Below are 12,134 nucleotides of genomic sequence, written 5' to 3'. Positions count from 1 at the left end.
TGGAATAAATAAGTGTTTTATTTTTTTTAATGATTTTAATGTTATTTTTTTTTCACATTGCTAGATTTAATTGGTTTATTCTTTTGTTGACCCCACTTTGTTAGTTTTGGCTCTTTTGAGAGATATATAGGAATAACATTTGTGAAAAAGAAAAGGCATTTTAACATTTTGTTTAGCTTTCCCCTTGGAGTATGAAAAACAAGCAAAGAAAAGCCAAAATATTAGTTTTTTATTTTTGGCTATCCATTTAGCATCTCCATTGGAGATGCTCTTAAAGACGAGTAGAGTTTCTAGTTAACATAAAACTAGGTGGTAACTTTTTCTTTTTTCTTTTTATTATTTTTACATGTATTTCACTTCAATGTTCTTATATATACTTTTTGTGCAACCAATCATGGTTGTTGTTTAAAAAAAAAGATTGTTGGGGTTGTTTTTATGTGAATGTTTTTTATGTCATATAACTAGATTAAAAAATAGTTTTAAAAAACAAAGTTATTATACCCGGTTGGGTCAATGTCAAAGAATCATCTCAACCCAATAACTTAAGCAGTTAGGTGAGGTCCTAAGATATGATTTATATTATTTTCTAACACACCCTCTTAAGTGAAAGCACTTTAAGCTTGAAACTTGCACAGACTCACACTACCTTGTGCTTGATTTTTATCAAACAAATAGGGATGTTAAGATTCAAATTCGTGACCGTTTGGTCATCAAGACTCTGATACTATATCAAATAACCAATTCAACCCAAAAATTTAAGCTGTTAGGTGAGGTCACAAGATATGATTTATATTATTCTCTAATACACCCCCCTCAAGTGAAAGCTTATTAGGCTTGAAACTTGCACAGACCCACACTATCTTGTGTTTAATTTTTATCAAATAAATGGGGATAATGAGATTCGAACTCGTAACAGTTTGGTCATCAAGGCTTTGATACCATGTCAAATAATCAATCCAACCCAAAAACTTAAGTTGTTAGGTGAGGTCTCAAGATACTTGCATAAGCGCACATTACCTTGTGCTTAATTTTTATCAAATAAATGGGGATGGTGAGATTCGAACTCGTGACCGCTCGATCATAAAAGCTCTGATACCATGTCAAAAAATCAATTCAACCCAAAAGCTTAAGCTATTAGGTGAGGTCCCAAGATATGATTTATATTATTCTCTAACAATCAACAACCTGGGTCATGAGTTTGGCAGATTAACTCGGGTTGATCCAAAATATTATCGCCTTAACATTTTAAGAAAAAAATTCATCTTGAATTCTTTTTATTTTAAGTCAAGCTGAGTTTTTTGCTAGTGGCCGAATTTGTTTTTGGAACCGTTAAGTCAACCAGATCCCATCAGATTGAATATCTTAATTTATATATGTTTCTTAACCTTGCAAATTAATATTTATATAAATTTAATTAATAATTTATTTTTTATATTTACAAGCGTATATAATTCTCTATCAATTTTAGATACTTGTAGAACTTCGTAGTTAATATTTTTTTTATGCTGAAAACATGTTAGTAACTCCTCGTATTACTATTTTGGAGATGTGAAGAAAAACGTTTGCTCGCATTTTGACCCCCTTAGTTAACTAGTCTAGTAGCTTTCTATACATAATAGAACTTTCATTTTCTGCAGTTGATGTGTGAAACTACAAAAGCCTCATGTAATCTAAAATTGCAAGTATTCAGTATTGGGAATCCTACGCAGCCCACAAGTTGGTAAAAAGCTCTCATGCACGTTACCTACTAAAAGCACTTGATTTTGTAGCAAAAAGTTAGACAATAAGGTTACAGAGCTATATCTTACACTGGTAGTGGAATTCCACCTTTCTACATCCCCAAGTCTATAAATTTTAATGCAATGATGCAAGTGAATTTGCATTATCATCGATCACAAGGCTAGCTTGACATTTATTTTTGTTTCTTTGATTTATCTTCGACCTTGATTCGTCAAGTACTTTTCATTAAAAACGTCTCTCTTTTTTATTGGAATTCTCGCTAATTTGTTATAGGCTAGTTCATAATCGAGAGCGAGGAAAGGTGTGTATAAAAGGGAGCTGGTGGGTCTGTATTTGGCTTGCAATCCAAGGGAGGTTGGTAGAAAGAGCTTCGCAGGAGTTGGTGGGAATTGAGCTAGCCTTGCACAGCACTTGCATTACCGATTGCAAAGGTGAGCTAAGTATCCTCTCACTTCCTTCAGTTAGGTCTTGATCGATATTACTAATTTTTTATTGATATTATACTTCTTTTTCTAGAAATTAAACCAGGAGATGTGGTTAGGCCTAAAGCAGTAGAATGTGTATATAACTTTGTGTGTGTGTGATGGTTGATATAGAACTAAAATCTTACACACAATGGGATTCTAAAGAATCATCAAAAAAACAGTTTAGTAAATAGTGAAGGACCAAGGCCCGATGGCTTGGCACGAATCCGTCGGTATGGGCGCGCGTATTGCTTCTGTTGATAGAAGGACCGCCAAAATGGAAGCGAATTGGACCAGCAGATGGCCATAAAATTCGTAGAAACATTTTTTACTTTCCTTAACGAAACCCATCCTTGTTTCTCAATGGTAGTGATATCGCGTTTTCTGATAATAACTCTGGAAAAAAACCCTCCCACCCTTCAAGTCACAGCTTATTCGCAGCAAAATGTACTTCTTTTTTTATAAAAATTATAGCTTAAAGAGTCCATGTGGCTTTCGGCTGTGATCCCTCTCAGGCTCTAAAATAGTTGGAGAGTTGTCACCAGGGACTGTGTGTTCAAACTTCCATGGCCAACTGGAAGGAAGACGATGAGTTCTTCTACTGCCACTAGTCGGACTTGCAGGCCCTTTGAATTCTGGGGCCCACCACTTGGCCTAGTTGGGCTCCAGTTCTGTCTATTTTATAGCTAATCCTTTTGTCACCACATACAAGTGCCGAACAGAGTCATTTCCTTATCCTTCTTTATTGAACGGTCGTTTAGAAAAGTTATCAATTTTTTTTTTTTTTTTTGTTGTGGTCATGATTTTAAAAAAATTATAACTCGTTGGTTTTAAAAATAACACATGAAAATATTATTAAATATTTAAAAACCATAATTACAGTTGTAAATCACAGTCACGGTCAAAATGGTAATTCCCACGCTTCTCTTTGTTTTTCCACCATGACGTGCCTTCGGCTATCTTCTCTGCTGCTTTTGTAACTCATCATCATCAGTTTGTGATAAATTCTCGACCTCATGCTTGCTTTTATTGATTTCGAATGACCAAGTTAAATGCTTCCAGCAATTTCGTTATTTAAGTTTGTTTTCATGATTGATTTATTTTTAAATAGCATTTGGTTACATTTTCTAATTTTTTTAAAAAAACTGAGATATATAAGATTAAAAAAACATGTTTTTTTGTGTTTTTTATTAAAAAAATACAAATTGATTTTAAAACTGTCTAGTTGATAAATTTATTTTTAAATGTTTATCTTTCGTACTAGAGGCTTCTTTATAAAAAATTTGCACTGTTTGGGAATATGGTTTGCTAAAAATTAATTTTTTTGTATATTTTGAAACGTTTTAATACGCTGATCTCAAAAATAATTTTTTAAAAATAAAAATACATTATTTTAATATATTTCGACACGAAAAGCACTTTAAAAAATAACCAGAAACACACTTCCAAACAGGCACACATCTTTATACTTTTTCCTTTTATATATTTTAGAACACCAACTAAACATAACTTAAATAATTAAAGTTTGCTGTAAAGAACAACATCCGAAACGTTATGTCATTGGTTTAATCTAATTTGTGAACCTAATTTTTTATCATTAGTCTCAAATTATTGATGGAGATAAAACGGAAACAAAAGGAAGTAGCATAATTGTTCTCTTGATAACTACTAAACCTATCTCTAATTTCAATCTCTTATTAGGATATTGCAACCGCTGATTTTATTACGGGACGAAGGATATATTTTTCTCCGATTCTCAAATGATCTCCAGGCAAAAAAACAAAAAATTCCAAATAGGTAACCCACCTACTTTACATTGATACCCAATTAAAATGGAAAGCATTAAAATAATAAAAGGTGAAGCCTGGTAGATGGGTGTCCCGAGTGGTACAGAACAGTCAACAGCCTGGTCCTTTTAGAGGTACTTCTCGAACAAATTGTCTTGAACTAGCTGATTAATATGTTTGATTTTAGATGTGTCCCTGATGCGTAACTTTCAAACAAATTGTCTTTAACTAGCGAATACGCATGAAATGAACAAATTAAAGCGAAGCAGGTGTAAGATTCTGAGAGAAATCTATGAATCTTGAATTGGCAGAATCGGTTTCTCAGTTATAAATTCTTATATAGATCCTGCTCATGAAGTTTCTTCTTCTAATTGAAATTAATGATAATTCAATCAGTGCTGCATTAGCAACTTGTAATGGTAACTCCTTGATCAAGATGGAAAAAGGAGAAGCTGCTAGCAGAATCTCTAGGTACATTTTTTTGTGTTTTTTTTGTTTTGATTCCAGGGGGTCTTTTTGTTGCTGCACGATGTGTTAGAGATTGAACCAATTCAAGAACAGATGAGCCTGGAGATTGCTAAACATTTTCTTGTAAATGAAAATCTCTAAATTACATGCATTAATTAATCCTTAATTCTTCAAATACCAAGATATCGCTGAATTGTCTAGAGAACTGGCATGTACCAGCACTCCATTTACGAACAACGAAATTTCTAGGAATGTGAACACAAATCCAACCTTTCCGTTTTTCGAATCTCTTCAATTCTTGTTGGCTTTCTTGCGGATTATCTAGTGAAGAATCAAGTGATGGAGGCTTTTGTTTCCATCATAAATCTAATCATAATGTTGACGCTCGTAGCTGCGAGGTAGGAGGCAAATGACTTCGCATTCAAGAAAATTTGTTTATAATTGTGTTTGCTTTTTGACCCCTTTGTCCCATTATTTAGCTGTTCTTAACACTTTTGCATGCGTAAGTCGGTATAGAACATTGACCCGTGATGCTTCTTTAACTGTGAGAGATCCGGATTTCATATTTTTCCAGCTCTTTGTACAAATTAATGGCAAAAAATGAAGCATCCCATGATATATACTCTGTGTGTGTGTGTGTTCACGTTAAAGAAGGTTGTTGTTTACATTATTTGCTCACAAATTATCTCTACGGAAGTGATTTGATCAAAAAATAAATCTAGGGAACTGAGAAAAATGAGCCTTCCTTCGTATAGAGACGTCGACAACATCCAATCTCTTTGACTCATTCGTACTTTTTCAGCGTGTAAAGGAAGGATGGGAAATTAAGATATAGGTTTTGTTTTAGCATGAGCAATAGTATATAGCAGCCTGTTACGGTGCTATCTAGGAACCATACAGAACCCAGGGAGGTTTATTCATGCTTAAAAACGCAAACAAGAGACACATTGCCCAAAGATTTTGCAGCTACTTAGTTAATTTCTATGCTCTTTGTCTTTGGGATCTAGCTAATTAGTTAAAACAGTATTATATATACAAATAAAAAAATAACTATGTAAAAATCTCATATAAACTAAAAAGGAAACTGCATTTTTAATATTTAATTTATTAATTAATTCTTGTCGAATCTAAATATCACCATTTTTAAGGTAGATGATTTGTTTGTTTGTAAATAATATTTTATTCAAAAAATCCTTATTTTGATTCCTGATTTTAAGAATAGGTGAGCGGACACTCTTCTAACTTGGCTACCAATAACAATAAAATATGACAACTGAGGTAATGAAGTTTATTAGCAATTTAGTGTGTTTTTTTTTTTTTTGGGGCAGGGTGAAATCATTTTTTCAAAAAATTTTAATTTTTTTAAAAAACTAACTTATTTTTAAATTTTTTAAATTGTTTTGATGCATTAATATAAAAATATTATTTTAATATATTTCTAAGAATTTTACAGTGCAGGAGTAACTACTGGTGTCACTGTTCTCTATCACAACAGTTCTGTCCATATACATGATTTGGAATTGCAATTTCTGGTAATTATCAAAAGAGGAAAGAAACTCATTGAATAGTCCTCGTTTGCTTCTTCATTACCTTTAAAGGGCAGTAAATTCCAATCACTGTAATGAACCCAAGAATGATCTGTCTTTATTAAATTGATCGTTGATTACCGATATCAGTATGCTGCCATGGCAGGCCTGTGCCCGCATCACCACGTTAAGGTTGATAATATGAAAAAAGAATACAAATTAGCACACTTAATATCAGTATTTACACACTCACGCTAGCAAATAACAGAGTCAGGCACGTGGGGCAGAAGCACAGCAAAAACTACAGTCAAGGACCACGCGTTACTTTCAGTGACGACCAGGAACCATTGTTTTAATACTTGTACCGACCCGCTGGGTAAACTTAAAGACTCGGTTGATTTAAGGTTTAAATCTGTTCAAGTTTAATAAAAAATAAAAGAAAAAACTTGGTTAATTTGTTTAAAAACTCGGGTTGAACTAGTAACTTGATCAATCTAGATCTGACCCGAACAAAACTTGTTTGTCAATCATTTGGTTTTTTATCAAAATAATATTGTTTTTATTTAAAAAATAATAATTACCCTGAGTCGGCCCTCTCAAACTATAACTCGGGTTTTATCCTGCTTGGGTTTTAAAATTACAGAGATATCTAGTCCATGTCCGAATTGATGCTTGCAAATTAATGCCGGCATTTTTTTAGGGAGACCTTTGACAGATGTTTGATGCACATGTATATTTTTTATAGAGAGATAAGAGAGAACTGAGGGAGGTTCAACTGTTAATTGTTGAGGCCAGAGCCATAAATTCCAAGTCCTTATTCTATACACAAGTACCATTGGCTTTCCTTTACCTGAAATCTCTCTTGCAGTTATCGATTGTCTTATCATAATAGAACACAAGGTTGGTTTTTAACTTGAGCATTGTTGCTTGCCGGGTTTATTGTATTGTCATGATCATGATCCACTGCTATATCATGCATTTTGCAGGTTATAGGAACTTGGCTTGTGAGGACCTGAAAACTTTTGCTGTCACCCCGATAAGCTTAACTGGATCAGAAAAGGTTCAAAGTTAGGGTGATATTCAGTTACATCTCAAGGTTTTGATATCATGTCTGAGGAAAGTGCTCTGCAGCCAGTTGGTCTGAGAAAGCCGAAGATACCACTCTCTGTTTTTTTTAGAGATGCAAGGTATAATTTCATTTAGTCCCATGCAGTTTTTTAGCTGTGCTGCATGTGCAAATGCTGTAGCTTTAATGTGCGATATACTGGTTTTTATTCTGCTTTGGAAGACCGGTTTGTTAATTAGAATGATGTTAATCTTTTAAAGTTTAAAGCAGGCAAAGAATTTTTATTCCCCCGTTCATATGTTAAGAGGGAACTTAAGGTGGTATGACTGGTAAAGAGAAAAAAATTTCATGCTTCTATGAGCTAATTAATGTTGGTTCCAATTTCAGACGTGTTTTCAAAAAAGATGAACTTGGTTCGGAGATCATAAGGATTGCATTGCCTGCAGCAATGGCTTTAGCTGCTGATCCTGTTGCCTCCCTGATTGACACAGCCTTCATTGGCCGTCTAGGTTTGTTCCTATAATTATTCATTCAGCTAACTACAGACCTCTATTGCGAAACTGCTGCATTTTGACAACAACCAATATTCTTGCTGTATAGCATTTAAGAACTTCATATACAAAGTTGAAAGATCGTGGAAATTTAAGATCTATACTATTGCATGGATTTCTCATGTGATTAAGATTTTGACACACTGGAACTTCAGAGAACTTTCTCGATGTATCAGCTAACAGCATTTAGCATATCCCCCTTCAGTTGTTCAATATAAAAAAAAAAAAAAGGAAAGGAAAGGAAAAACAAATTAATTACAGTGGTAGTTGTGTTGAATAATATCCTACTGATCATGTTCAAATTGTCAATCAGCTCTACTCCATGAGCTATATATCTTGTTGCTGAATGCGACACACCAACAAGTGGACTAGATCTGATACCGAAGCTGATTTTCATTTTTATTTTGCACAGGTCCAGTGGAAATAGCTGCTGTAGGAGTTGCTATTGCCATATTCAATCAAGCCTCAAAAGTCACCATATTTCCATTGGTTAGTATAACGACTTCTTTTGTAGCTGAGGAAGAAACTCTTCAAAGAAATCGCGAAGTTGAAGCAGAAAAGGCTGGGGACTTGAATAAAGATGCGGAAAGTGGTAAAGCAAAAGAGTCGGTGCCTGATGAGGAAATGCTCGAGAACTTGGAAAAAGGTTCAGACACAAACAATGAAAAGAACATTGAAAAGAAAGATTCAGTGCCGGGGGATGGTACACGAACTCTCTCTCTCTTTGATCATTTTCCATTGCCCATGTTATAGCATCACCCCCTAGAACATGTGTCAAAAACTCAGAATTCTAAAATTTGCTAAAAAAGACAGCATGAATACGATTATCATATCACCACAGCATAAATAGTGTAGCTGTTTTTCTCATCAGATTGTAAGGCAACCACAAGCAAGTCTACTACTCTTACTGATACCAAAAGTGTAGAGCCCAAACGAAATAAAGAGAGGCTACATATCCCCTCAGCGTCGACAGCATTAATTGTTGGTGGAATTCTTGGTCTAGTGCAAACTATATTCCTCGTGTTTGGGGCAAAACCTCTCCTGAATATTATGGGTGTGAAATCTGTAAGTGCCTTCAGTTTCAATCTCATTCTCCTCAGTAGTGTTATTTTTGTTACGCTGCATCTACTGATTCCCGCTGCCTTGACTCAATAGAGAACTGACTGCTGTCTTTTTTATGGATAGGATTCGGCGATGTTAACCCCTGCAAGGAAGTACTTGACATTGAGAGCACTAGGTTCTCCTGCAGTTCTTTTGTCACTGGCAATGCAAGGGGTCTTTCGAGGCTTTAAAGACACAAGAACCCCTTTATATGCCACTGGTGAGAGGCATTTCCATTTTAGTTTCAGCATTAATTCTCTTTTTGCAAAAGCGATGTCTTAATGCTCAGCAGATTTCATTCTAACCAGCGTGAAATCAAACATATTAGACATGCATGAGAAATAATGTGATAAATCGATCACCATTCCATTTATGGAGATAAAAATCCAACTTCGAACCTGAAGTTTTGGGACTCAACTAACTCTTCCCTTTTGTTCTTTCTGTGCACCGCAGTCATAGGAGATTTAACAAATATCGTCTTAGACCCGATATTTATCTTCGTCTTCAAGTGGGGTGTCAGTGGTGCAGCCATTGCTCACGTCCTTTCTCAGTAAGTATTATGATCTCGAAACTCTGCAGCTAATATAAATGTTCAGTTTTGCAACTACTAGTTGAAACTTGAAAGGATTGTTATTTAATAAAAAACATTTTCCTTGTGATTATTTTAGGTACTTGATTTCAGTAATTCTCTTGTGGAAGTTGATGAGGAAAGTTAATCTTTTACCCCCAAGTGTTAAAGATTTGCAATTTAGTCGGTTCCTCAAAAATGGTGAGGGGGCTAAGTACTCTTGCTCTGATCACTGTTTTGTTTTAATTTTTTTCCTTCTTGTAATTGGCTGTAGTTAAATTATAATTGATTTTCTACTTCGATCCAAGAGTTTCTTACACGCGATCAATGCATTTTACTTGCTTCATTTCTGTGCTGGGAGGCAGGCTTTCTGCTGTTAGCTCGAGTTGTAGCAGCAACAATCTGCGTGACCTTGGCAGCATCAAGGGCAACTCGATTGGGTTCAACAACTATGGCTGCATTCCAAATTTGCTTACAAGTTTGGTTGACATCCTCCCTTCTTGCTGATGGCTTGGCAGTTGCCGGACAGGTAAAGAAACAAACATGCTTTATGTGATTATTAGTGTTCAGTTTTAGGCCCTATCGATGCATTTCCTGGAGATATTCACCATGCGGTAAAAATACCTTAAGGACGAGGCTGGTTGGAGCTGCAATCATACTTTACCAGTCCAAATATGAAGTAGAATAACCAACTGAAATCGAAACATGTCACATTTTTTTAACCCTTTAAAATTGCTCAACCTTCCTTCTCGTAGTCTGCTTTCGGAAAGTATCCACTGTTTAATTTCCAAATCTTCATTCAGACTACTCATTAGTATGTGTTTTTCTTCAACTTTTATAGGCAATTATTGCTTGTGCATTTGCTGAAAAGAACTACCAGAAGGCAACAACTGCTGCGACCCGGGTGTTGCAGGTACGTCAATAACATTTGTATCGATACATCCTCCGTGTTTTGGTTTTCCTTTTCCTCTAAACCAACCGCAGCCTTAAATTGTGACTGGTTTTGTTGTACAGATGAGTTTTATTCTTGGTCTTGGGCTAGCTGTGTTTGTTGGACTTGGTCTGCACTTCGGTGGTGTAATTTTTTCAAAAGATCCTGATGTTCTTCATATTATAGCCATCGGCATCCCGGTAATTCCCATCTACAAATCCATAACTAGAATGTTCTTTCTATTTCCTTTTTCAGCTTAATTAGACTGACTTTTGCTTTATCGACCCCTCAGTTTGTTGCTGCTACACAACCCATCAACTCGATAGCTTTTGTCTTTGATGGTGTAAACTTCGGAGCATCTGATTTTGCTTACTCTTCGTATTCCATGGTAAGTTTGTTGGCCATTGTTCATTTGTGAGTTCAATCTTTATAAATCCTACTCTAAATGAAATTTACTTGTTTAATTTCTTTGCTCTTCAGGTTCTGGTGGCCATAGCAAGCATTCCAGCCATTTTTGTTCTCTCTAAAACTGGTGGATTTGTTGGGATTTGGGTTGCTTTAACCATCTTTATGGGGCTTCGCACATTTGCTGGTGTATGGAGGTAATACTCCTTGTTCTTTTCTTATCTTCAGGCAATTTCCCTTGTCAATAGCATGTGATATTCCACTTCTTATGCTTCATTGCCATGACAAATCCTTGCAAGGACTAGGTTTATATGGACTAAAACTGTTTTACTGGTTGTCGCGGCAGTCCACCAGATAATTTCTTAGACCCAAACCTGCAAAACCTGCTCGACTCTAATGATTTATGATACTTGGAAAAAATAAAAAATATCAAAGAAAAAATGTTAAAGAAGTCTTTATCATGGTAGTTGCTCGATTATTTGAAGCTCCAAGTTGATTGACATGGAATTCCCACTAACGTTGCAGGATGGGAACTGGAACTGGACCTTGGCGCTTTCTCAGAGGGCGATTGTTGACCTAGGACATGCAAACCTCGGGAACATCTGTGTAATAGCGGCATATTTTTGTCCTTGTACGCCTTTTTCTTCTTAGACTACTAGATATGTATGCCTGTGGTATATGGCTCCTCCCTGCGATTCATCCCGGCACATGTTTGAAAATAAGACGATGGGATCAATTTATTTTTTCTTTTTCACTGTATTATGCATATTTTATGCTCTTAATACCATCTTTTTCTACACAAATATCACAATAATTTGAATTTTATGCATATAATTATAGATTGGTAGGAGAAATAAAATCTTATGTTTTATATTATATATAAGATCAATTAATTCGGTAGAGAAAAAATATATAAAGCAGTTTTCAAAAAACAATCGTGTGCTATAAAAACAAAAGAAAACAAACCGAGCCTGGAGTTGAGCCCAGGTACATTTGGGCTATACTCCAGGCCCATAATATTAACAGATACAAGTGATGCGTCATCCAATATCATCTTCAACCTTGGTTCGTCAATTTCTGAGGAAGCCCAGCGGGAAGAATAAAATTCCTCCTTCTCACATCATTTTCCACTTGATTACACTCTTAAATACCCCTTTATCTTTATAAACACAAATCTAACATCAAAAATTATTTTTAAATATAAAATTAATATAAAATCTGATTTGAAAGTTTTCAGATCTAAAAATTAAAATCTTAATATCATCTAATTCCAATTATAAAATAATAAGATTTTGGCGTCTGTGTATTAAACTTTCATTTGATAATGATATTGGCTAGCACTGATAGTTACTTGTATGTCAAAAAAAATTATCTTTCCTTTTTTTTAGTTTTGCTTGTGTATTTTTGACATTTTTTTTTAACGAATCCAATGATAAAAAAAAAATTAACTAATCCAGAATCAATTGCTAAAATTGATAAATACAAGACAATGCTTGGAATTTTGAAAAGTCTATAAGGGTATATCAG

General features: G+C 34.8%; 1 protein-coding gene across 2 annotated transcripts; it reads left to right on the top strand.

Moving 5' to 3' along the window:
- The first annotated feature begins 1,860 nt into the window (after window positions 1-1,860).
- On the top strand, window positions 1,861-11,410 carry LOC7482281 (protein DETOXIFICATION 43). 2 transcript variants are annotated; one of them, XM_024608276.2, is made up of 14 exons: window positions 1,861-2,171; window positions 6,972-7,172; window positions 7,439-7,560; window positions 8,015-8,305; window positions 8,474-8,667; window positions 8,788-8,923; window positions 9,157-9,253; window positions 9,372-9,472; window positions 9,637-9,800; window positions 10,113-10,184; window positions 10,286-10,402; window positions 10,495-10,590; window positions 10,683-10,804; window positions 11,133-11,410. In XM_024608276.2, the coding sequence occupies exons 2-14, from the start codon at window positions 7,093-7,095 to the stop codon at window positions 11,185-11,187; spliced, it is 1,647 nt and encodes a 548-aa protein (XP_024464044.2). In that variant the 5' UTR covers window positions 1,861-2,171; window positions 6,972-7,092; the 3' UTR covers window positions 11,188-11,410. The 2 variants fall into 2 exon arrangements, with proteins under 2 accessions (XP_024464044.2, XP_024464045.2); XM_024608277.2 differs by lacking the exon at window positions 1,861-2,171 and adding an exon at window positions 6,731-6,885.
- The last annotated feature ends 724 nt before the right edge of the window (window positions 11,411-12,134 follow it).

Source organism: Populus trichocarpa, chromosome 9, assembly GCF_000002775.5.
Source record: "Populus trichocarpa isolate Nisqually-1 chromosome 9, P.trichocarpa_v4.1, whole genome shotgun sequence".
In the NCBI taxonomy this organism is placed as follows: domain Eukaryota; kingdom Viridiplantae; phylum Streptophyta; class Magnoliopsida; order Malpighiales; family Salicaceae; genus Populus; species Populus trichocarpa.
Note: the sequence above shows the minus strand (reverse complement) of the source record. Positions and strands in the feature narration are given on the sequence as shown.